This window comes from Eremomyces bilateralis (genome assembly GCF_010015585.1).
Source record: "Eremomyces bilateralis CBS 781.70 unplaced genomic scaffold P152scaffold_6, whole genome shotgun sequence".
In the NCBI taxonomy this organism is placed as follows: domain Eukaryota; kingdom Fungi; phylum Ascomycota; class Dothideomycetes; order Eremomycetales; family Eremomycetaceae; genus Eremomyces; species Eremomyces bilateralis.
In genome coordinates, this window is record NW_022985072.1 from 231,676 (window position 1) to 254,792 (window position 23,117).

At 54.3% G+C, this 23,117-nt stretch overlaps 10 protein-coding genes across 10 annotated transcripts; 8 read left to right on the forward strand and 2 right to left on the reverse strand.

Annotated features, from left to right (window-relative positions):
* Window positions 1-84: 84 nt before the first annotated feature.
* P152DRAFT_287658 (uncharacterized protein) lies at window positions 85-1,124 on the forward strand. The gene is made up of 3 exons (XM_033674984.1): window positions 85-125; window positions 176-680; window positions 799-1,124. The coding sequence occupies exons 2-3, from the start codon at window positions 390-392 to the stop codon at window positions 1,000-1,002; spliced, it is 495 nt and encodes a 164-aa protein (XP_033535289.1). The 5' UTR covers window positions 85-125; window positions 176-389; the 3' UTR covers window positions 1,003-1,124.
* P152DRAFT_287686 (uncharacterized protein) lies at window positions 804-4,389 on the forward strand. Its single transcript, XM_033674985.1, has 5 exons — window positions 804-1,367; window positions 1,447-1,864; window positions 1,914-2,136; window positions 2,185-3,788; window positions 3,977-4,389. The coding sequence occupies exons 1-5, from the start codon at window positions 1,246-1,248 to the stop codon at window positions 4,238-4,240; spliced, it is 2,631 nt and encodes an 876-aa protein (XP_033535290.1). The 5' UTR covers window positions 804-1,245; the 3' UTR covers window positions 4,241-4,389.
* Window positions 4,390-4,503: 114 nt separating this feature from the next.
* On the reverse strand, window positions 4,504-8,368 carry P152DRAFT_457040 (ARM repeat-containing protein). Its single transcript, XM_033679148.1, has 4 exons — window positions 8,007-8,368; window positions 7,865-7,954; window positions 7,746-7,808; window positions 4,504-7,646 (listed from the first exon to the last, which is right to left on the reverse strand). Exons 1-4 carry the CDS (start codon window positions 8,086-8,088, stop codon window positions 4,807-4,809), a joined length of 3,075 nt encoding a protein of 1,024 aa, XP_033535291.1. The 5' UTR covers window positions 8,089-8,368; the 3' UTR covers window positions 4,504-4,806.
* Window positions 8,369-8,574: 206 nt separating this feature from the next.
* P152DRAFT_457041 (NAD(P)-binding protein) lies at window positions 8,575-9,865 on the forward strand. Its single transcript, XM_033679149.1, has 3 exons — window positions 8,575-9,539; window positions 9,588-9,677; window positions 9,735-9,865. The coding sequence occupies exons 1-3, from the start codon at window positions 8,763-8,765 to the stop codon at window positions 9,774-9,776; spliced, it is 909 nt and encodes a 302-aa protein (XP_033535292.1). The 5' UTR covers window positions 8,575-8,762; the 3' UTR covers window positions 9,777-9,865.
* Window positions 9,415-11,040, reverse strand: P152DRAFT_457042 (Brix-domain-containing protein). Its single transcript, XM_033679150.1, has 3 exons — window positions 10,991-11,040; window positions 10,176-10,929; window positions 9,415-10,118 (listed from the first exon to the last, which is right to left on the reverse strand). Exons 1-3 carry the CDS (start codon window positions 11,002-11,004, stop codon window positions 9,915-9,917), a joined length of 972 nt encoding a protein of 323 aa, XP_033535293.1. The 5' UTR covers window positions 11,005-11,040; the 3' UTR covers window positions 9,415-9,914.
* Window positions 11,041-11,283: 243 nt separating this feature from the next.
* On the forward strand, window positions 11,284-12,517 carry P152DRAFT_287804 (glutaredoxin). Its single transcript, XM_033674986.1, has 3 exons — window positions 11,284-11,431; window positions 11,494-12,252; window positions 12,309-12,517. The coding sequence occupies exons 1-3, from the start codon at window positions 11,423-11,425 to the stop codon at window positions 12,378-12,380; spliced, it is 840 nt and encodes a 279-aa protein (XP_033535294.1). The 5' UTR covers window positions 11,284-11,422; the 3' UTR covers window positions 12,381-12,517.
* Window positions 12,518-13,030: 513 nt separating this feature from the next.
* Window positions 13,031-13,405, forward strand: P152DRAFT_287820 (uncharacterized protein). Its single transcript, XM_033674987.1, has one exon. It carries the CDS (start codon window positions 13,133-13,135, stop codon window positions 13,370-13,372), a length of 240 nt encoding a protein of 79 aa, XP_033535295.1. The 5' UTR covers window positions 13,031-13,132; the 3' UTR covers window positions 13,373-13,405.
* An 860-nt stretch (window positions 13,406-14,265) lies between these two features.
* P152DRAFT_480901 (subtilisin-like protein) lies at window positions 14,266-16,155 on the forward strand. Its single transcript, XM_033681781.1, has 2 exons — window positions 14,266-15,194; window positions 15,246-16,155. Exons 1-2 carry the CDS (start codon window positions 14,381-14,383, stop codon window positions 15,860-15,862), a joined length of 1,431 nt encoding a protein of 476 aa, XP_033535296.1. The 5' UTR covers window positions 14,266-14,380; the 3' UTR covers window positions 15,863-16,155.
* A 3,308-nt stretch (window positions 16,156-19,463) lies between these two features.
* Window positions 19,464-20,589, forward strand: P152DRAFT_288011 (uncharacterized protein). Its single transcript, XM_033674989.1, has one exon. The coding sequence runs from the start codon at window positions 19,563-19,565 to the stop codon at window positions 20,361-20,363; it is 801 nt and encodes a 266-aa protein (XP_033535297.1). The 5' UTR covers window positions 19,464-19,562; the 3' UTR covers window positions 20,364-20,589.
* A 1,898-nt stretch (window positions 20,590-22,487) lies between these two features.
* On the forward strand, window positions 22,488-22,871 carry P152DRAFT_385858 (uncharacterized protein; the record flags this gene model as incomplete). Its single annotated transcript, XM_033675823.1, has 1 exon — window positions 22,488-22,871. A coding segment is annotated over one exon (384 nt), but the record flags the coding sequence as incomplete, so codon positions are not given.
* Between the last annotated feature and the right edge of the window lie 246 nt (window positions 22,872-23,117).

A 23,117-nucleotide genomic window follows, 5' to 3' on the forward strand; every position in this document is an offset into this window, starting at 1 on the left:
GCGAGTACAAAGAACATGATGATGAGGCAGACTGATAGCTGAGTGTGACATAGTCAATCCAACGTTACCGTGCTGATCGATGAAGTCGGTTAGGACGATCATGGTATTTCGACGTCGCTATCCACATGTTCGATACGTCAGCAATGGCGATGGCCCAATGAATATATTACCATACTAGATAACTCCGACATTCTCCTTCCGGACGCTCGTCCGTCGTGGAGTTCCTGATGGCCTCTCGGAGATAAGAGGTATGGTCCGAGGATGAGAAGATAGAAAGATGCCCCGGTGCCCCAACAAGAATTCCCTCGACTCGTGGCCGGGCTGATGGTTTTATCGATGAGTCATAAATCATCTAAACCAATAAGTGGAACCGTGGAATTGTGGAAGAGATGGTGATGCAATCAGGTGTTGGTACAACGAGAGAAACGGGAGAGATGAGAGATGAAGTGTGGAGGAAGAGGGAGAACAGAGGGGCCGCGGTCTGTGCTAGTCATAGGGCAGACGATCTGATAGACGGGACAAGCACTGAGATTCAAGTACGTACGTACCTTGATACCATCTTCCTCTCTCACATCTACTCCCTTCATTCGGCGCATATTCACCTTCCTCTATTGTCGTCTCTCTTGCGCCCCTTTCCGCTGTCGCGACTCTATTGTTCTGCGCTCCAACTCCAGCCCAAGGTAAATCATCCTCGATTCTTAACTCCGGACCCTTCGCGCCAACATCTGAGGATTTCTCGTCGCTGCTGGTGAATACGCGGTGTTTTGTACGTTTATGCTAAAGCTATAGCCGTTCCAGATATTCCGCTTTCCTCCGAGAGATCGATCGATTTGTTCGGGAGAGCGAGCTCTGAGAGACATCCATCACCCACCCGACCAGAAACCAGTCGGAGGGCTATCACCGAGAACGACCCACAATAGGAACGAAAGCAGATCAAGTACAATAGACAAAATCAGCAGCATCTTGCTCCTTAAAAGAACTTCCCTTGCAAGTTGCGACTAAGTTTCGGCGAGTCCACCGATATTGAACGTACCGGGCACCTGCAGACGGCGAAGTGCGCCACACTACTTATTCCAACCCTGAAACACCATCCAAGCCGTCCACAAGGCTGGATTGTACCGAAGACCGGGGCATACGCGTATACCGATTAGTGCGCGGACACAATACGGGCACGTCGAATACATATTTAGTCTAAAGACAAGATTCTGCTCTCTCCATTCATTCGAGGGAGTACGGAAGCTCGAAATGGCGCCGACACCGCCTTCCACCACCCCTTCAAGCACCGGACAATCCCCAGACGCTCAGTTCCGAGTCGTCAGAAAACGGAACCGGATCCCTCTATCTTGTGCGCCATGCAGGAACAGAAAGTAAGCAAGTCCCCTCACCGTCTGCGGTCTCCCGAACCCCTCACGGTCATGAGCTCGAAGCTGATGGTGCACCCTCCAGACTCAAATGTAACCGCGCCCATCCCTGTGATAACTGCACCAAGCGTGGAGATCTCGGATCTTGCACCTACGCTAACCCTGGCGTCCGTAAGAAGACCTCATCAAGCAATGCCTCTTCCGGTTCTCCTGACGAGATGCAAAGCCGTATTGACCGACTGGAAGGCTTGGTATTATCGCTTATGACCAATGGCACGCAATCCGCAGGTTCGACCGCAGCGCACGCCGCAATATCGGAAAGTATCAGTGGCAGCTCGCAGGATGCGCAGGGTGACCTAGAGAATAGTGAAATGGTAGCCGTGGAGCAGGAAGGGGAGGAAAACGAGGTGGATCAAGTCGGCCATTCGATCGGGATGATGAAGATTGATAAAGATAAGGCGGTATTTGCTTCGGAATCGCACTGGTATGCGATACTCGGAGAGGTAAGTCGCATCCGTAGGAAAACAATCGAATATATCTGACGGAATCCAGATCGCCGAAGTCAAGAACTATTTTAACGACCACAAGAAACAATATGAGGAACAAGTCCGAAAGATCAAAGCGACCAATCAGACCGATGATCGTTTTGAGAGTGTTCCTCTTTTAGGGACCCCAAAACCAAGCAGCAAAGCTGAGATTTTGAGTGCTTTCCCGCAGAAGCCGACCGCGGATCTACTAGTCACCCGATACTTCAATACATACGATCCTGCATTGCGTAAGTTCAGCTGCACAGTTCAGACAACGTTTGCTAATGCGAGACCAGACATCATCCATGGACCGACATTCCAAAGGCAATACGACCAGTACTGGGCGAATCCGAATGAAACTCCGGTCATCTGGCTCGGACTGGTGTTTGCCATGATGTCCATTGCCCTTCAATCATACCACCGAGCAGGTGATGAACCCCCGGAGTATCGTGGCCGGTCATGGAATATGTCCAATGAGTATCGCAGGCTGACGGCGCAGTGCTTGGTGTTTTCCGACATCACGCAGCCCATCACCCATATGCTGGAAACACTGGTCCTCCACGTCCACGCGGAGCATTCACGAAGCAATGATGCGGAGCCCGGCATCCTGGTTACGGTAAGCATCCTGGTGCGCCTAGCGATGCGAATGGGATACCATCGCGATCCGGCTCCGTACCCAAACGTCACCCCCTTCCAAGGCGAGATGCGAAGGAGAGTATGGGCGGTAATCCGGAACATGGACTTGTTATTCTCCAATCAAGCCGGCCTGCCGCCGATCGTGAGGTCATCCGACACCAATACCGAGCTGCCACTGAATGTGTATGACGACGAGCTTGACGAGCAGATGAAAACATTGCCGATTGGACGACCGATGCGAGAGGCAACCCCGGCAACCTACATGATCCAGAAAACCCGTTTAGTCGCCCTCTTCGGCACCATCGTCGACGTCGTGCAAACCCTGAATACCCCCGCCTACGAAGAAATCATGAAACTCGACCAACGCGTCCGCGAGCTCAAAGCCTCCATCCCCCCACACCTCGTCGCCCGCCCCATCGCCGAGTCCGGCCGCGACCCCTCCTCCCTCATCATGCAGCGCTGCTCGCTCGACTTCCTCGTCCTCCGCTGCCTCTGCGTTCTCCACCGCCGCTACATGCGCGCCGCCCGCAGCAACCCGCGCTTCGCCCACTCCCGCCGCGTCTGCGTCGACGCCTCCCTCGACCTCCTCAAGCACCAGGCCGTCCTCCAGCAGGAAACCCACCCAGGCGGCCGCCTCGCCAGCGTCACCTGGTTCATCTCCTCGCTCACCATGAACGAGTTCCTCATGGCCGCCATGACCGTCGCCCTCGACCTCTACCACACTTCCGAAGCCGAGTGCGCCGCCGGGATCCGCCTGCCGCTCGAAAACCCCCCCAAGGAGAGTTGCGCGCTGATGACCGCCCTCGAGCAGAGCCTCGTCACCTGGGACTCCCTGAAAGATCGCAGCGTCGAGGCCTACAAAGCCTACAATACTCTCTCCGCCACCATTCCGAAGCTGAAAACCCACTGCGCTGCGACTTACGGTGCCGAACTCACCTCGTCGGCGGGAGCCGGGTTCGCGACCACGGGCTTGCCGTCTAGCGTAGATGCGAAGATGTCCCCCGACCAGTCGGCCGCGATGACGCTGGGAATGCTGAGCGCCGGAGGGCTGGCAGCGAATTCAGGCAATACGTTCTATGCTCAGCAACAGCCGCCGTTCGATGGCCCGGCGGGGATGGCAGCGTATACAGGGACGATGGGCCCAGCTGGAGGGATGGCGGCGCCGGAGGCGGTGGGCGTGACGAATCCGTTTTCGTCGCTGTTTGGGCCTAGTATTGGGAGTGGGTTTCCGGGGATGGAAGTGCCGTCCGCGAATCTGAACTGGGTAAGCTTCCCCCGATCCTTCCCCTTTTTCCTCTTCCTTTCCTCTTCCCTTTCCTTTTCCTTGTCCTTTTCCTTGTCTTTTACTTTCTTCACAGACACCTCCCCTCCCTTCTGCTTTTTTCTTACCACCACACTGCCTTCCAATGTGTAAATATGTTTCTGCCCGTGCTAACCCTATCCCCACCCCAGGACCAATGGGATACCATCCTCCAAAACCCCCCCCTCGACTCCTCCTCCAACTTCTGGCCCGGCACCATGGATCTCTCATCCGGCATCCTCGGCGCCGACAGTTCGACCACCGGCGCGCCAACCACTACAACTTCCGGCGTCCAGGCGAGTTCAGTTCCGGAGTTTATGCGGACGAATGCGCAGGCGGGAGACGAGCAGACGAAGGCAGTGACGGAGAAGATGTTTCCTGGGGCGGTGTTTCGTGGGGGTTTGGGGTTTGAATAAGGGGGGAGATGAAGCGTGGGATTGAGTGGAGGGTTTGGGTTATGACGTTTATGGGCTATGATGGATGGGATAGAACTCTGCTCACTTACACCGGATTGCGTCCAGGTTAGGGGTGGGTTGGTGGCAAGCGATTGATCGGCGGGGGGAAAAAGTTTATCGGGGCTGAATAGGGTTAGTATATACCTATGGAATATACCTCGAGGAGTCACGGCCGGTTGAATATTATGGAAAATCTATTGGCGAGATACGGTTATGTACGATCCCGAAACGTTATTGCTCCATCTGCCATTTCGCTTTGATGGTGAAGAATTCTTCCAACGGTCATGGATACACTCCGCTACGGGCAGGAGTATCTTATTCCAAAACTTGTAGAGCGCTGATACAAGGGCCGAAAATGACCAGTACCAAGCCTATCTGTAGTCCCAGGCCTCAATTCGTCGACAACGTAGATATAGGCATAAGAGCTCATTAGATTGTAGTTCTAGTTTGACCTCAATCAGTAGAGAGGACCACATCTAAGCCTGTCTCAACTTCCGAATATCTACAACCGAAAGACCAGGACCACATCACTCGGAAATATCACCATCCTTCGGCTCATCGAGCTCAATCCACTTAGTGCGACACTTCACCGCAGCGGCTCGCACCGCCCGCCTACTATCATCCAGCGGCCTAGTCAGCTCTTTAATCACCGACTTCCGGAACGGAATGACCGCATCGACCGAGAACGCAGCCGCGATGTTCGCAAGGCATCGCAGTGATGTCTCCCGCACGGCGCCGGAGTTCGACTTGGACGACGCGGCCTTGAGGAGCCGCGGGATCAGACTGCTCAGATAGCTCGCCATCGCCGCGGAGTTCTCGGTTAAGATCAACCCCAGCGTCTCGACTGCGGCGACTTTGGTGGCTTCTTCGTCCGCGAGGTCGAGCATCTGGAGGATGAGCGGGAGGAGAGAGGGGAGGTCGGATTCGATCACGGAGTAGGGAAGGGACTTGACAATGCTCATGATCGCGACAAGGTAGTTCCGCTTGATAGCGTCGGACTCTTCTTTGAAGGACGTCGTCAGTGGAGGGACAATGAGGGAGAAGGCTTTCTGGCGGTAGAGCGGGGAGATTTTGCAATGGTTCTCTTTGGTTAGGAAATCGTCGGATTGGAGAATCGTGGCAAAGCCTCGTGCTACCGGGCGACCGTACTCTGGATCCAACAACAGCTTGCGCAGCTCAGGTAGGATGGGGATAAGCTTCCGTTCGTTCCGGAGGAGAAGAGCCTTGACAGACGCCAGGATGAGTCGCGCGGAGTCCTTTTTATGCGCGCAGGCAGCGAAGTCGCCGATCGGTTTACTGCACAAGAGGTCCACCGCAAATTCCGCATTATCAGGCGACAGGAATTTGTTTAGGATTAGAGAGACCTGTCGCAGACTTGCTCGACGTACTTCGACACTGGTAGAGTCAGCTGTGGCGATGTCGGAAAGGGTCGAAAGATGCTTTCTCAGATCTTGGATTGGTACGACGTCTCGCTGAAGGGCAGCGACAATATACGAGGATGCGAGGAGCTTGAGGGGATTTAGCAGGGTGCCACTGGCATCGACATTCTCTGATGACTCTCCAAAGGCATCCACAGGGTTGTAGATTTCGATGAGGTGTTTCTTCTGGAAAGCCGACGTTTGTCGGCGCAGCACAACGTTGCAGAGCTGGCCGACCAACTCGTAAACTCTGTTGTTGGCGAAGTTGCTCTGGTTGCTACCGTCGCCTACCCGTTGCAGTAACGGGAAAATCAGTTGCCCATAGAGAGGACAGTCCTCATCAGTACCGTCAAGAGAAGCGGATGTGTGGGTGAGCGCATATAACAGCGCTGACAACAACGCACAGAGGAAGGTCGAAGAAGATTGCTCTCTGATGGCGGCGTCTAATTTGTTCCGGAGCCGTAAGATGACAAGATCGAAGACTTTGGCTTCTTGAGCCAAGTTCGAGAACGCGTCCAACACAGGAACGTATCCAAGGTCGCCGGCCGTATCATTGTCGGGTATAAGGGAAAGGAAACGAGGGAAGGCGTGGTCTATGATGAGGTGAGGTTTCTGATGAGCAATGTCGACTAACGCTTGGATCGCGGGCCCACGAAGCTCGACTTTGCCTTCGTAATCATCAAGGATGAGGTCTAAACACTGTCGGATGAGGGTGGAAATCTCTTGGTCCTGGAGGAGATTTCGACACATGCAAAGCTGTACTAATCCCTCCAGGCAAATCTTCTTAAATGCCACTTCATTCGCAGGGACGCTCAATTGTCCACCCACAAGCAATGTGACAAGAATGTCTTTGTGCTCGGAAAAGGCGTTGTACGTATCCTCTTGCGTGTCTGCCACGCCCCTTCCGGCGATGGTTACCCAATCACCAAACACTTTGACGGATGCCTTCAGCAGTTGCACCAGGACTTCCAGCAGACTTCGGCGCTTTGCGAGCGAATCGGCGCCTTCGAAAAGCGCAACGAGATGCGGAACGACGTGGGCCACCAGTAAATTTGCGCATTCTCGCGTTCTTGAGGCGACGGCCTCCAGGATCTGTCCGGCTGCTTTCGATTGCTTCGTCGGCGCGTCCTCGAGGTGCTCGGAGCATTCTTTCGATATTGGCCGGAGATATGCAACGAGTTGCGGACGTCCGACGGATAACTGTGCTCCGATCTCGGATATGACATCCAGAGCCTTATCTGCCAGGTCTTCTTCCTGGACGCTAAGAATCTCGAATTTGAGGGCATCCCAGAGCGTGACGGCATAGAGGGACACGGTCCTGGTTCCGTAGTTGGAGATGCAGCTATGGAGCGCTGCAAGAGTGTCTCGCTTAGTATTCAGCGATGACGAATCCAACTTATCGAGCAGCGCTGGGAAGGAATAGGGCGCAAAGCTCCCGCATGCGGCTATGCAGTCGCGAAGTCTGTCTTTCAGATCTTGCGCGGTTATGCCGTAAGGATCATCTGGAGGGGGACGGAAGGTAATGGGGAAGTAGTTGAATACCGCTTCGAACCCGTCCTGTGCATAAGCTCCCAGCTCCCATTCACTGAAGGGCACATTGAGGATCGAAAACACGATCATAAGGTTCCTAGGATCCTTTTCTCCCTCGAACAGCGAGATGAACGTTGGCATGAAGTCCGAGGACGCTTGATGGAGGCCGTGAATCGCTTCCCGGTACTCTGCTATTAGTAGGTTTATCAATTTCAGAACCGCGTATCGCTCTGACTGCTGTCTGATCTGCCGTAACGGATGAAGGGATTGGATGATGGTCTGCATGCACTCCGCAGCTCTTTCCGCGTCCCATTTCCCAAACTCTTCTATCTTCATGAGCGCATTCGCGCAGGCGGCAGCGCCGAGCCCTTCAGCATCACCGTTAATCCGAGTCGTGAGAAAATGTACGAGCAGTTCTCCTGATAAAGCAAAAGGTCAGTATTCGTTCCTCTTTCCGTGACTTCCGCCAACGCGATAAGACCGGGGAAAGCGACGGTCCTAAAAATCTCACAACGTACTTTGCTGGCGAGACACGGTACCACGGGGCACCGATTCCAACACGTCCGCCAGATATGCGAGCGCTATCCAAGCCAAATCAGCGGGGTTATCCAGAAGTTGAGGATGGAGTGTAGTATACCTTTTGCCCTAACGGACGGATCATTATCGTTGAGGAACTCTCCTAGAGCCTCGATAAGGTCCAATAATTTGAGTTCCTTGGATTGTAACCCTGCCACAGTACTCAGCGATCTCTTCATGCAACTCGACAATGTAAGGCTAACTCTCTGCGGTTCTGATCGCGATCTGGGACGCCTCCTTTCTGCTTTTCTCGTGCTCTACTAAGTAAAGCCGGATGTCCGACATGGTATGGGAGGGGTCCATCCAAGCAATTATATGGCTGGTCTAACCCGGAGATATCGGTTGTTCGTTGATTGTCTTTGAAATATGAAAAGTTCGGTCAACCCTGAGCGCTTGCGACAACAATTGTCACGCATCTCACTGATTGAATGTATTAGATTGGACACATCATGGGGAGTAAACCCTTTGTTGGACAACTATCGCACCACTAGATATCTTATGCAGGAATATCAGATGCGGTTGTACGGAAGTAGAAGCACAGCGTCAACGGTCAAATTCAAAGTCAGATCCCTTCCCTGGCGAATGTCGTCACATTTTGGCGGGAAGGTGCATATATTGATAGTGAAATTTATTATCCAATTGCAGTGTCCTGATTACACTTTCTGGAATGACTCACCCCTCAACAGGCTTAGCGCGGGGGATCTCTGTGGGATGGATGCATCAAGCAAGAAAATTAAATGCCAGCCGTCATCGGAGCCAGGGCCTGAATTGCTCGAATTTATATACCGCGTTCCTCCGGCCGATCGAAAAATTTGATAAGGAATCTGACCGTTGTCGAAAGGGCATTGACGACGGCATTGAGAAACAAAGAAGAGCAAAGAACCATTAGTTAGAAGACGATTAAGATGGAACCTAAGCCGGAGCCAAAATCCCAATGCAAGGTCCTCTTGGCCAACACGATGTCGAAGAAGCTCCAGGAGGAGGTAATCCAGAGTCTTCAAGCCCTCAACCCGCCGCAACCCCCGAAGTTAGTGGGATTCCTTAGCAGCGAGGACCCGGCCGCGCGCGTGTACGCCGAGTGGACGGGCCGCAACTGCCGCGAGCTGGGCTTCGAGTTCGAGCTGCGCGAAGTCGACCGCGAGGACCTCGAGGAAAGCCTCATCGCGGCGAACGCCGACGCGGGAGTCCACGGGATCATTGTTTACTATCCGATCTATGGCAGCCAGCACGATCGGTACCTGCAGCAGATCGTGGGGCTGAACAAGGACGTGGAGGGGCTGAGCCACACGTATATCTTCAACATGTATCAGAACATTCGGTTCCTGGACGAGGAGCGGAAGGTGAAGAGCATCCTGCCGTGCACGCCGTTGGCCGTCATTAAGGTGCTGGAGTATCTGCAGATTTACAATACGATCTTGCCGTATGGGAATCGGCTGCATGGGCGCACGATTACGGTCATCAACCGGTCCGAAGTGGTCGGACGACCGCTGGCGGCGCTGCTGGCGAACGACGGAGCGTATGTGTACTCGGTCGATGTGAACGATGTGCTGGGGTTTCATCGTGGGCAAGGGTTGAAGAAGAAACGGCACGAGGTCACGGAGAAACCGGGATGGACGATGAAGGACTGCATTCCACTGAGTGATGTGGTCATTAGCGGTGTACCTGGCGACAAGTTCAAGGTGCCGTTGGAGCTGATCAAAGACGGCGCGGTCTGCATCAACTTCTCCAGCGAAAAGGTTAGGTGCTCTCCCTGTCATCCTTCGCTTGACACTAACGCCTCGTAGAACTTCGCGCCCGGCGTCAAAGATCGCGCCTCGATATATATCCCCGCGATTGGCAAGATGACCATTGTCGTCCTGCTGCGAAACTTGTTGGTATGTTTTCCTAATCCTCCTCGCCGATAACCCTATCGCTGATTTTCCCGCTCCTAGCGCCTCTACCAAAACACCCTGGCACAACAAAACAGCTCATGACAGTGACGACGAAACGGGGGGATTGGCCCCCTCTTTCCACCATAACTTGTCGAGACCTGCAACACGACTCCTTGGTGAATTTAGTATCGACAACCCATGTGGATGGATATGCTTGCATCGTGAGAGTCGCGGAACATCTCAAGTCTCGGCACGAGATTTCTTTGGCGGCGGGCTTGCAGAGCGTTCTTTGAGGTCGGTCGCGTCCACAGTTGACTCCCCCCGATCGCGTTTCAGACCCTTCATCTTTCGGGTCTGCAGATGGGTGAGGTCTTGCTTGCCGACATGGATCCGGCCGACCTTGTCTCCCACGATATCTGTTTCGATGTTCTTCTTCGTCCTGGCCTGTACAGATAGACTTGTCAGATATGCTTTCAATAGAAAAGGAAGAGAGATACGCACCTCGAGCGCCCTCGGCCTCTTCAACGCCTCCTTCATGATTGATTCGTCCGCTTGCTTATGCCTCCCAACATGGAAGTCGATCCGTGGCCCCATCTCCTCCAGCTCGACCAGCGGCGTCTTCTCCCCACTCCGCTTCGTGACGAGCTTGTAGACCCGCATCCGGATCTTCGGCGCCGGCTGGCCCTCCACCTCTTCTTCCGCGCTGATATGGATCATGTACTGCAACCCCTCGATATCGATGCTGGGGGCGTCATGGCCGCGGAATAAATCCACGAACAGACTCTTGGCGACGCTGTATGCATTGGTGGTCGGACTCTCAAACGGCGTCCCCGAGAAGGACAGCAGCGGTTTCGCGCCCACGGCGCACTTCTCGTTCTTGAACTGGTTCAGCGTGCGGAACGACTCCGGATCGATGTACAGCTCCAGCATATCCAGCACCTTGTGGCTGAAACAGCGGATGAATGTCAAGCAATGCGGGCGCTTCTTGCTATGGTAGCCGAAGACGAGGAGCGCGGCATCGTTCTTCTCAGAGAAGAACTCGAGCGACGACGGGTCCTCGAACGGATGGATGCCATCGTTCTTCTTGGTGAATCGGATGGACAACGGTCGTTTGAGGGCGTTTAGGTCGGCGAGGGCGAGCTGGACGACCTGGCTTGCATTCTGGCCGCGGAGGAAGAGGGTTGTCTTCGGGTTCTCGACTAATTGCGGTTGTTTCTTCTCCAGGATCCTCTTGGACCGAGCGGTCTTGGGTTTTCTGGATGGCAGATAACATATCAGCTTGGGATTCTCATTTGAATCGTTCGTTTGGACCTTACACTGTTTTTAACATCCTGGCCGGCGATATATGCGAAGTGGTTCTTGTAAAAGTCCGACTTGAAGTTCACTTGAAGCCGTACATGGTCTGCAATCCAAAATTTCACCTCCCAGAGCCAAATCTCAAATTTCCAAATCGGTATCTTATCAGATGATCAGGCCCCACTTAAAGATGAGTGGTGATGAAAAGCCAGAAAAGCACGTCACGGACTCTTCGATGTTCGAGGCCTCGACTGCGCCATTTGTGTCTTACAACTTAGAGAATCTTTGCTCAATTCACTTGCGATAGCTTAGAAAAGCGAGACTACCGGCCTCCAAACATTGACATAGCCTGAAGCACCTCAATCCGAGAGGTACACCCGTCGCCTTCTGCCACCTCCCCGCCGTCAACCCGGTCACCAGAGCCATCAAGCTGATTACCAACCCCCGAAACCATGGCAGAAGTGCGTACATATCCATCCTGTGTAGACGTTAAGATGGAAAACTAACCGTCGCATGACCCCAGCCCACAAAAGTCACCGAGATCACCTCCGAACTCGGGTTCCAAACCTTCGCCAACACCGTCCCGGCCACCGCCCTCCTCGTCGTCTACTTCCACGCACCATGGGCCGCGCCCTGCAAACAGATGGCCACCGTCCTGGACACCCTCGCCAGCACCTATCCCGCACAGAGCCCGCCCGCCATCAGCTTCGTCTCGATCAACGCGGAAGAGGTGCCCGAGGTCTCCGAGCAGTTCGACGTGACGGCAGTGCCGTTCATCGTGCTGCTGAGAGGCGGCGCACGGCTCGAGACGATATCCGGCAGCGACGCGGCTAAGGTGCGGGCAGCGGTCGAGCGGCATGCGGCGCCGGGTGGCGCACCGGGTGGCCAACGACTGCCACCGGCGCAGCAGGTGGTGAAGAAGGCAGAGGACACGACATTGGGAGATGTGGGAAGCACGACGAACGGAGCACTAGGAGCCAGAGGAAACGAGACAGCACCGATAGATAGTACTGGTGAGCAAGACAAGGAGGCACTATTTGCACGGCTCAAGGATCTGGTGAAGGCGGCGCCGGTGATGCTGTTCATGAAAGGGACGCCCAGCGCTCCACAGTGCGGGTTCAGCAGACAGACGGTGGCGCTACTGAGGCAGAAAAACGTGCGATATGGGTTCTTCAATATTTTGGCCGACGACGACGTCAGACAGGGGCTCAAGGAGTACGCGGACTGGCCGACTTTCCCTCAATTGTGGGTTGATGGGGAGCTGGTGGGTGGATTGGACATCGTAAGTACCACCCGAGAAGAATTCCATCGGCTGTGGGAAACTAATGATTTTTGAAGGTTCGAGAGGAATTCGAGAATAACGACGAGTTCCTGACGGAGTATTCCACAGGGGCAACGGCAGCAGCATAGATCATAATGAATTGAAGACCCCATGATCATAAGAACGTGTGTTTGCCGTTTGGCGAGCCGTGAGGATTAGGCCTTTGGGGGTGACGACAGATTCACAGATAGGATGTGACGGGTCGGTAGTTGGTGGTGCAGTACGGAGTACCCCGTATGGGATGAAATGGGCCAAGTCACGCCCATCTTTTCCCGTTGCAGTTGCACCGCCTACGTACATAGCCATCGGGATCAACAAGACAGCAGAGCAACTCAACAACATTCTGTAGAATTCGGTCCCACATGTTGGAATATTGGACACTGTTTGATAGAGATCAACACAGCGGCAGTGGGATCGCTCATGGGAGCAGATTGCAGATCGGATGCAAACTTGTAAAGACGATGCGCGATAGGACCACGGAATCTGTATTTGAATCCCAGAGTGTCAAGGTTGTATTAGCATTTAAACGAGCAGTTCATGCGAGAATCTTTGTTCCTGGATCCAGGGTAATTCAGTGGAAACTTCACATCACCAGCATCATCGATATTAATCACAAGCTCGACAGTCGACTGGTCTGAACTCTGGACTCAGGATCTGCCCAACATCCCCCGTCCTCCTTGACCCTTGTCCAGACGACAGACGTCCACCCATTTTCGGAGACAAGCCTTTTCTGAGGGTTCCGCCTCCGTTTGGTTCGCTATCACTGTCCAGTTGATTCCCGTTTCCCATTTCCCACGTCTCGCAGTTCGCACAGACACGCACAAATCACCGATCACAATTGATGATGGAACCAATACCGAACATCTCTACTCCAAACCATCCTTGTCCGAGGAATCCCCGTGTCCAGTCGGTGTCCAGTCGGCGTCCAGTGGCACCATTCCCACTGCGGGGACGTGAAACCGCTAATCCGCCCATTAACGCGCATCCTCATCCCCCATCTTCAAACGTCGCGCCACCCCTTTATCCTGCGCTTATCCTCCGCTTCCACGCCCTCTCCCTTACCCGATCGGTCATCTTGTGAAAGTCTGAAAAAGCCCCAAAGGCCCCGAATGCTACCCGGTTTGGCGTCCATGGCACTAGCCGCCGCCTAGCTGGGGAACTTAATACGTATCAGGCAGATTGGACGTTGCTCCTTGCCAATCGGTCCCATGGTTGCTAGGCACATCTTCCACAAGTTTACGGTGGGAATAGGGATGCGTCGCCCCCCTTGGCCTCTGCGCCGGCTGCGGTGTTTCGTATCTTTGTCTCCCAATGCCCAACAAACCATCACCCAAACCTGCGATTTGGTGACGCGGAGACACACGGTCATGGCGGTTTCAGGCCCGAAGCCAACGTCGTTGGTCTGTTCCACACGACCCGCTTCTCATCGACCGCCTTAGTTTCCGTCGTCCCACCTCGATCAATGCGTTGCCAATTCCCTTTAACTAGCGGGTGTGTCGTGATGCCGTGTATGCTTCATCTTTGTTCAATCGTTCGTGTCTCTTCAGAAGTGCCATCTTTTAAAACTTCTGTCGGTTTGAACTGTCCTTCCCTAATTGCTATCAGGGTCATTTAAAAGCCTTTCGTTGTACCTATCTGTACGCTCTTTTCGCATTTCAGTATAGCGGAGTCTCAGCAAGCTGCTGACCCGTTGGTGAATCCCGTGAGGGTGAATTATTATTTGGTTTCCTATTGAACTTTCCGGTATCGAGCTGGTTCTCCCATATTTTACGAGCCCGTCGTTTATATCACTGTCCAGTGGCATAAGGACATTGACAGGACCTTTGGAACCTCCTGTCATAACTGTCACGAGTCAGAACTGTAATCATCAACACGATCCTTCGAGTTGATAACACCCCACAGTCAGTTCCCGAAGCACGTCCTTCATCACCATTGTTTGTTTGTGTTGGAACAGTTCCTCACCGTCAATCATAGATCAATCGCTCTCTAAGCCACCCTCGGACTCTTTAGACATACTGTCTTTCCCTCATTTTTTTGAACGACCCGAGTCGAACACTCTTTATTCCGAGTTTGAATATTCCCCTTCAATATGAAACTCACCTCCTCCATTTTGGTTACCGGCTTGGCTGCTGTGGCTGCGGCTAAACCACTTCTCCATCCTCATGTCTCCAACTCGCTCTCTTCTCGACAAGTTGCTCGATCAACTGAAGAATCCCATCAAACTGGTGGAGAAGAATTCGTCATCATCCTCGACAACGACCAGCCCACCCCGCCGGTGATCCACGATGTTCTTGCACGGTTGGCATTGACTTCGGATCATAACGATGTCAAATACGTGTTCAACAATACGGCCTTCCGGGGGTTCGTGGCGAATATGGAAGATCACTGCCTGGACGCGCTTCTGAATATGACCGACGTATCCATTGTCGAGAAGGCCATGTCCGTCTCAACCTTTGCCACGCAACGAGGTGGCGCACCATGGGGACTGGAACGCATCTCCAGTGCGGACACGGTGACCGGGAACCCCACCGGTCTCGATTTCACGTATTCGTTTGACAACACTGAGCTCGGAGCTGGCGTCGACATCTACGTCATCGACACTGGCGTCTACACCGATCACATCGCTTTCGGGGGTCGAGCACGCTCCGGCTTCTCATTCGAGAACGATACATCTGACGGCGATGGCCACGGCACCCACGTTGCGGGCACTGCCGCAGGAAATGTGCTGGGTGTTGCATCTGGCGCCAACATTTGGGCCGTTAAGGTGCTTGGGGCTGATGGATCCGGATCTACCTCCGATACGCTCAAGGGCATGGATTGGGTGATTCAGAATCACAACAAACGCAAGGAGGAGGAAGGCTTTGTCGGTAGCATCATGAGCATGTCTTGGGGTCTTGCCCGACGTAAGTATCAGTAAATTCCTGGAGCGAACGACATGAACTCACCATTTCCAGACAACGACGGTATCGACCGCGCCATCCGCTCCGCCAGCGAAATTGGCATCCACATGGCCGTTGCCGCCGGCAACGAAGCCGGCAACTCCTGCACCGCATCCCCCGGATCCTCTGGCGGTTCCCAAGGCCCCGCCATCGTCGTCGGCAGCATCGACATTACCAACACGATCTCCAAGTTCTCCAACACCGGCGCCTGCAACGACATTTACGCCCCCGGCGAAGACATCGTCTCCTCGTGGATCGGCCAGAACAACTACGTCAACTCCCTCGACGGCACCAGCATGGCCTGCCCCCACGTCACCGGCCTGATGGCCTATCTGATGGACGCCAAGCCCGAGCTGCGCACCGACCCCCTCGCCATGAAGGAGTACCTGAAGCAGACCTCGCTGAGGGACGTCGTCCAGGGCACCGCGCTCGACGGCGACGACAAGCTGCTCGCGAACAACGGCGTCACCGCCCAGGCGAAGCGCGACGTGCCGTCGAACGTGCAGCTCGTCAAGAAGCGATCGGTGGAGGATACGGTGGTGAGCCAGGTGGAGTCGAAGACGGAGCTTGAAGGACGCGCGGGGACGATCACGCTTGAGTTGGCGCAGTCTAACAAGAGGTTGCGGCTGTGAGGCGCGAACACGATCCCCTCCTCTTCGTTTCCACACGCTCAGCTAGATGCCACCACATTCCCTCGGCTTGTATCATGATCTGGCATGAGTACATGTGGTAAATAGACGATTTGACCCCGTCGAGTTATCCCCACCTTGGTCACACGGGTATATGGTACGCTCGTGTGCACCTCCATCTAATAATGTCTGATTTTCCGTAACTGGGGGCGATACTGGTCGCCGTGGGTTGCGTATGTGTGTTACAATACTACCACGGATACTCAATGGGACTCGAATATCAAAGACTTCATGTTAGCTGGATTTCTTGATGCTGGTGATATATCGATCCGCCTGCTTGATCAACGCGGCGTCGCCTACGTACTGCGTTCCCAACCCCTTTTCCAGACCTCTACTCCATCTATCTAGAACCTCAGCTACTGCAATCGTGAGCATGTACAAACTACAAACGTCTGATATCGCCAAGCCACTGCCCACCCGAAACGCCAGCGTCTTCCACCATCGCCTCATCCTGTGCACAGTATCGCATCCCCCTGTCCGACCCCGCATTCTTCCGCATCCTCACCTAAATTGCCTTACCCATCAAGCTGAAGCCCTCCAGTGTAGCCTGCGTAGGTACTATACCCTCGTCAATACTACGTAAGCCCAGCCTATAGCACATGGTCCTCTAAATCTACCATCTGCGGCATCGTCGGCAAGTCGCGGACAGAGCGGCGGACCCGTGTCCACGGCGCGGTCCCGTACATGAAGTGCGGCTTTCACTATCTTTGAGAAGGTCTAGATGCGGGCGACGGGGGAGACCCGGCTGGCGTTACATAAATAAAGACGCCTTGCTTGTCGTTGGGGTGATGCCGTCGGCGTTCCTGGATGTTGATCTGCCGTGATTTACATTGAGGTCGATCACTTTATCTGAAGGAGTGGTTCGGTTCATGCGGTTGGGTTGATTTGGTTGATTTATTTAGTTTGTTCGGAGTTCATGGATGCTGCAGGTGTTCGTGGCTACGGATACTCTAATGGCGAAGGAGGGGATTCATGCGCCAGCCGAGGAGCGCTGGGATGGGACGGCGGGCTAAGAGCTTCACGGCGATGTGAATGGAAGAATGACGGCTGGGGAGATTTGGCGACGAGATGTCACCCTTCCTACCTCCTTACCTGAGTCGTCCGAGATGGTGTTCGTATTTCTCGCGAGGAGCCGTGGTGGTCGGATGGATAGGATGATATGGGAGATGTCGGAAGGGGGGTTGAGAGATCGGGTTGTTTGGTACTTTCTGGCACTTAATATTTCGTACCATGGCATGGTTGGACTCGGGAGTGTAGGGCAGATGGATCGTGAAGTATCGTCAGATATATTCCGTAAACGAGTTGTCGACGATCTGGTTATGACCGTCTCTGAGTCTTCGAGATTCCGCTCCAGTTTCAACGCCGAAAACCAGTTCCCGCCTCCATTCCCTCACGTATTCGACTCTCCAGCATAGATTCCACCCGTTGCTCTTCCACAGCCCTTGCTCCGATTCTCTCTCTCACTGGCCCACCTTGCCGTCCGCTGCAAGTCATGACCACACGAGAAGAAGCCATTCCACGGGCCATCCCGCCGGCCCGTTGGTATTTGATGACATATTATTTCAGACCTCAAGCGAAATAAGTAAATAACTAACGCCATATGTTAAATGCTCGCTCGCATGATGATCTAAGCCCTTCAAAAGTCAAACCAGGACGGACCTCTGAATTTCCCTGCGCAACTGATCGCCAATGGCTCAATCCATTCCCAACTCAAAGTCTGTGACAAACATACATGTGACTCTTGACCTAGGCTAAAGTATGAAGGCAACCTTAACAAAGGATTGAGGAACTAGCTTTTGAGTTTTGACCCACTGGCCAATCCCCACGCGGAGTGCTGCGGAGCGCCGCGAAATAGCGGCGTGGCGTCCTATCACAGCATCAAATGGGCGGTGAATATTGTGATTGGTGAGCGACGGGGTGCATGAAGAGTGAGGATTGGGGGTTCGATCATCGATGTCACGCGGATGGGGAAATGAGAAGGACATCGGTCGTGGAGAGGTTGGTGTGGGAATGGGACTGGGAGGACTGAGGAGTGGAGGAAAGGGTGCTGCCCGTGCTGGACAGCGAACAGTGGACTGCTGGGTGGCGATCGGTTGGGGTTGAGACTTGAGACATGCGGGGAGTTATTAATATCAATTTGAAATGCATTTGAGTGAGCAGGGGAGCAAGGAAGCAATAGTGACGAGAGACAGATAGAGGCTTTCTTGAAGGATCGACTGGATAGCGCATGCAGATCGGAATAGTCAAGCCGCAGCATCTGACATCTGGAGTTCTCAACTCGTCTTCACGAAATCGCACAAAGCAGGTCGCAGAATCACGGCGGTTATGTCGACGTGACTTGACCTCGAGGTCACGCTCCTCTCGCCGATCACTCCGACCCCGGTACAATGTACACAGACAACAACGCGACCTCAGCATTCCAAGCTTCAGGCTTCAGCAAAAGGCGCCGACGCAAAGTTTCCGAACGACACGACATCACTGGCCAGTGGCCACGGCGTGTCACTCACTCAATCGCTTCCCCATCATGCTCATACGGTCATACCAACCAGGCACACGAGTGACAGAGCTGCTGAGCAGCGCCCACTCTCGCATCCTCCCGATCGCGTGGGCGGACAAATCATTGACGCGCCAAGTATTTCCTTTTTGCTAATTTGAGGAGCGGACGGGTCTTGCGATGTTCACTTCCGAACTCACGTCGCTTTGAATAACGTCGCGTTTGGGATTTCTGGCCCATAATAGGGCCGGTGTAAGCGCCTGATGGGGATTCGTTCCGCGATGATGGCGAGGAAAGTCCTAGCATTGCTCGAGGGGGGAACGCGTTGCTTCATGACCGCAATTTGGGGGTTTTCACCGCCACACCTGATGCGACGACGCGGAAGTACGAAGATGGAGACGAGATGACGTTGAGGGAGGAGAGAGCCAATCAGAACGGCTCTCACACCGCTTCACTTCCCATCCTCCCAGTCTGTTCTTCCTCTGAGCGACAAAGCATGGAGTGAAGAGCTTTTCGCACGGCATCTCCGTCATCAAATTGCTGTGACAATAATTATGACAAGATGGCCAGGATTAGGGAACTCCTAGTGCTGGGGTGAGGTGTGAAAGGAAACCGAGGACGTAAAGGGCATAGCGCCGGACAACAAGCCGCCCATCCATCTCCGGTTGTATTCCCAACTGTCAACTATCTATCAACACTTACGGAGTACCAGGCTAGAGTATGTTACTATGAATCATAAACATGTACATAAACTGAAGATAGGACCCATCATGCACTGGAGAGCTGCCTCTTAATCTACGGGGATGCTGAAGTAAGGTACCTATGGGATATTAATACGAACAGACAGACGTTGGTTGAGACTTGCAGTGGGAGTGTCCCTGGCTCCCTGTTCCGAGTTATTGGCGGTCAGAGGGAGGAAAGAGCCACCGAGGCCCAAGCTGTTTGGGGGAAGTTGCACAGTTATGTCGATACCGATGGGAACTATTCATACTGGGACTGTGTATTATTTACTAGGTAATATCAGTTTTTACTAATTCATAATTGACCATGGTTTTGGTGGAGAAGACGAAGCAACGAAGCCATGACGAACAAGGCCCCTGGGTCTAGACATCAAATTGCGGCAATGGCCAGCCGTCATTCGCGGCTGAAATGCGAGACTCCGGCTCCCTCCATCATCTCTCCAATGGCAAAAGAATAAGATTTGACCCGCTCGCTCCTCACTGGCTCTTCCATCTCTCAACCCAAACTTCCCCCCGATTTCTCTCCAATCCTTTTGCGTTCCCTCCAAATCCCCATCCTCCTATCGCAATTCGCAAACTCCCAAATCCGCTTTCCGCTCTACCCAATCGTCGCCCTCAATTCCCCCTTCAATCTCTGATCTCGGTTCCCAATTCCACACTTTCTCCAGATCGCCGTCCTGGTTCCCTGGCCCGTGGGTTTCCACTACCCAATTGTCAATCTTCGCCTCGTCTTCTCTGGCCAGTCAAGATCAAATCGCAAACCCCTCCCCAGGCACCGCGACACAATCCAAGTCCGCAACAGGACCACGTCCAACGTCTCATCATCTCACGTCTCCACCGCGCTTCCAAGCCCTGGTCATTGTCATCATATCCGACTTTGACCTCACAGAATCGTAGTCCGCTGTGGTTGATTCCGCGCATCGCATCCCATCGCACCGGAGCGGAAGGAATCATTCCTGCTTACCGTCGCATTCTGCTACACAAAGCAACTTTTGCGACCCCAGTCAAGCACGCACTGGATTCCGGTTTCCGACGTTCCCTCCCAAGTCCCAACTTTTGCCTAGGTTGCATTTGCTCGTGTTTCATCACGCCGTGCTTCCGTCATCAGCAACAACAACATTGTCACCTCTCAACCATCGGCACAGCCAAAATTGGTTCGATCCAACCCAATCAACTATTCTCATCCTCATTTCTGCGTCATCAACAGTGAGGCTTCAATTGCAGTTGCACCGCGTTCTGCCTTGCTGCCCACTGCCTACTGCCCGACCGACACGTGACGTACACGTGGAGACACATCTCAACCAGTTACAGGTCGTCACAGTTTCGGCCTTCACGCCTTGTGGCCTTTACCGAAGCATTTCTGGCTTCTGCTGTGGATTATTCGATCTTATTCGTCCTTATTCGTTCCCATTCAACGCCAAATCTTCTGCCGGGCTGGACAGACTGCACGAGCTACTAGGAAAACAAACTCGGCCAAACAAATCTTGGTCCGCTTTGCGCCAGACATAGATTGCTGAACAAAGCAATCGTTAATCTACCTCGCACCGTCCCAGCTGCCTCCATTTGGCGCTATCTTTGGGATCTCTGCCCGGGTTGAACGCAGGTAAGTTTAGCACACGCTTTGCATTCTGCACCACGCGCACACCACCCTCTCGCCCCCCAAACCCCAGCTTGCTGCATTGCCAGCGCATCACTCCTCCAATCGTCACGCTGGCCGCCGCCGCTCATTGCTGGCATCCCGCGAGGGGTGACGGATGGGCCAACGACCGCCTTGAATACTCGGGCCTTGCCTTTACCCTCGCAGAAGCTCCCGCCCACCTCCAATTCTTCCTATTTGACTACAAATTCCATCCTCGCCCGGCCAATTGACGTCGTGAACACCATTAACCTGGACCTTTAGGACCCGAAACGTTACTGTCGACCTTTTCACCGGTGCCATCAACGTGCGGGCCTCCCGCTTACGCGCACCGCCTCATCCGCGTTCGGATTCGGACGCGCCTCACTCTGCCTCTTCGCCCACTTTTCTCCCATCCCGCCCAGGCGGTGCGACTGACTCTGCACGCCTTGCGAGCTGCCAAATCATCGCTTCCTGCGCGTCTCGTCACGGGAAGAGAATCTGCTGCGGGAAAAGCCCCAACTTGCACGGCGTGGCATATTTGACAACTCATCGCCCAGCCACGCTTTGCCGGCTCTTGTCGCCGTCCCAGATTTGATCGATTGCCCAACCGACCCGCCGGCCCGTTAGCAATCAACGAAGATCGCGTCCTTCGCAAACATCAAGACCACCAAAGTTTTGCGCTCCGTTCCGAACACAATCCTATCGACGACGTGATTCCGTCTGCGACGACCGTCCAATATCATTAAGTGGACTGTAAGTTGCCGGTACCTTGCATTGCCTTCTTATTGGACCATTCCAAGCTGACCACTTCTCGTAGGCTTCGACGCATCCACCACTCATCGCCAACCCTTCGACATTCAGTTGTCGTATTTTGATACCAGTTCCTCCCTATCTCGTTCCTTTCCTACATCAGGATACCTCCGCTACTGGCCACTTCCAATCCCCACGTCTATATACACCTGCTGCACGGTTGTTCCAGTGGCGCTGCCTGAACGCACCGACCCGCTATCTCCTGCTCGTGCAATTGAGTGGCGTTCTGGGGTATCAACATCCTCAGCCATCCTCCACTAGCAGCGAGTCACCGCTCTGACCCACTTCCACCCGACGCGCAACATGGAGACATACGCGCAGTATCAACAACCACACCACAACGCCCATCCACCCGCCCACATCCAAGCCGCATACAACACTTCACCGTCCGGAACCGGAGGAGGGATCACCTCTCCAAACCAGCAAAACCAGATGCATCCTCCACCGTCACAGACCTCGCCGATCCTGCAATCACAAGGGAATGCATATCCGCCGCAAGGCGGGCCGAACGCAGGAGGACACCCCACTCAACAAATGGGGTATTCACAGCCAGGATATGGGGTGCCGGGTCCCATGCATAGCCAGTATGGACAGTCAACTTCACAGCATGCTGCCATGGCCCTGGCCGCGGCATCAGGGCAACCCGTGCCGTATTATATGCCCGGGCAAATGCCCATGAGCCAAGACCCGAGCGCATCTCCTCGCATGCAGGCTCCGGGCAAAGTCGACGGACGGAATCCTCGATCACCGCCGCAAGGTCCCCAAGGCGGACTTCCGTCGCAGGTTCCCATGCCTCAGCAATCGCGACGCATGAGCCAGCAGATCAGCAGCCCTGCGCTGCAACATCCCCAGCCAACCCTGAGCCATGTCAGCCGGCCCCCAGGGGCCCCGCAGATGGCCCAGCAGGCTCCCGCCCAGCAACAGTCGCCGGAGATGGTCGCCGGCGCGGCCGAAGAATCGCCCCTCTACGTCAACGCGAAGCAATTCCACCGCATCCTCAAGCGGCGGATAGCGCGGCAGAAGCTCGAGGAAGCCCTCCGCCTCACCTCCAAAGGCCGCAAGCCGTACCTGCACGAGTCGCGCCACAACCACGCCATGCGGCGGCCGCGCGGACCGGGCGGACGGTTCCTCACGGCGGACGAGGTGGCGGCGCTGGAGCGGAAGGCGGCGGGCGAGGGGGACGACACGGAGGTCAAGGAGGAGCCGCCGGCGAAGGCATCTGGGTCAAAGCGCAAGGCCGGTGCAGCTCCCTCTAAGTCCACCCCGTCCAAGAAGAGCAAGACTGAGTCTGGCACAGTGCAGCGAACCGTCGAGAGCGAGGAGGACGAGGAGGATGACGAGGACGATGCGGATGACGATGGATAGAGAGCGAGTGAGAGACTGGCGATATTTTCAGACATTCATCACCGCCCCGTCCCATCTATCGGATTTCACTTCGGTCCGTGAGGCGGGTCTCTCACGGGTCGCTGTTGCTATTTGATTTCCCCATCCCCATGCCTCATCCTTTTCTGTTAACGAGCCATGACACGTTTGTTG

Coding starts and splice junctions, on each gene's coding strand:
- P152DRAFT_287658 (XM_033674984.1), top strand. CDS start 390: ATGGTGATGCAATCAGGTGTTGGTACAACGAGAGAAACGGGAGAGATG. Junction 681..798: donor CGCTCCAACTCCAGCCCAAG/GTAAATCATCCT, acceptor TAGCCGTTCCAG/ATATTCCGCTTTCCTCCGAG.
- P152DRAFT_287686 (XM_033674985.1), top strand. CDS start 1,246: ATGGCGCCGACACCGCCTTCCACCACCCCTTCAAGCACCGGACAATCC. Junction 1,368..1,446: donor GCGCCATGCAGGAACAGAAA/GTAAGCAAGTCC, acceptor TGCACCCTCCAG/ACTCAAATGTAACCGCGCCC. Junction 1,865..1,913: donor GGTATGCGATACTCGGAGAG/GTAAGTCGCATC, acceptor GACGGAATCCAG/ATCGCCGAAGTCAAGAACTA.
- P152DRAFT_457040 (XM_033679148.1), bottom strand. CDS start 8,088: ATGTCGGACATCCGGCTTTACTTAGTAGAGCACGAGAAAAGCAGAAAG. Junction 7,955..8,006: donor CGCGATCAGAACCGCAGAGA/GTTAGCCTTACA, acceptor GTACTGTGGCAG/GGTTACAATCCAAGGAACTC. Junction 7,809..7,864: donor TCCGTCCGTTAGGGCAAAAG/GTATACTACACT, acceptor TGGCTTGGATAG/CGCTCGCATATCTGGCGGAC.
- P152DRAFT_457041 (XM_033679149.1), top strand. CDS start 8,763: ATGTCGAAGAAGCTCCAGGAGGAGGTAATCCAGAGTCTTCAAGCCCTC. Junction 9,540..9,587: donor TCAACTTCTCCAGCGAAAAG/GTTAGGTGCTCT, acceptor AACGCCTCGTAG/AACTTCGCGCCCGGCGTCAA. Junction 9,678..9,734: donor TCCTGCTGCGAAACTTGTTG/GTATGTTTTCCT, acceptor TCCCGCTCCTAG/CGCCTCTACCAAAACACCCT.
- P152DRAFT_457042 (XM_033679150.1), bottom strand. Junction 10,119..10,175: donor AGAGGCCGAGGGCGCTCGAG/GTGCGTATCTCT, acceptor CTATCTGTACAG/GCCAGGACGAAGAAGAACAT.
- P152DRAFT_287804 (XM_033674986.1), top strand. Junction 12,253..12,308: donor TGGTGGGTGGATTGGACATC/GTAAGTACCACC, acceptor TGATTTTTGAAG/GTTCGAGAGGAATTCGAGAA.
- P152DRAFT_287820 (XM_033674987.1), top strand. CDS start 13,133: ATGATGGAACCAATACCGAACATCTCTACTCCAAACCATCCTTGTCCG.
- P152DRAFT_480901 (XM_033681781.1), top strand. CDS start 14,381: ATGAAACTCACCTCCTCCATTTTGGTTACCGGCTTGGCTGCTGTGGCT. Junction 15,195..15,245: donor GTCTTGGGGTCTTGCCCGAC/GTAAGTATCAGT, acceptor CACCATTTCCAG/ACAACGACGGTATCGACCGC.
- P152DRAFT_288011 (XM_033674989.1), top strand. CDS start 19,563: ATGCGAGACTCCGGCTCCCTCCATCATCTCTCCAATGGCAAAAGAATA.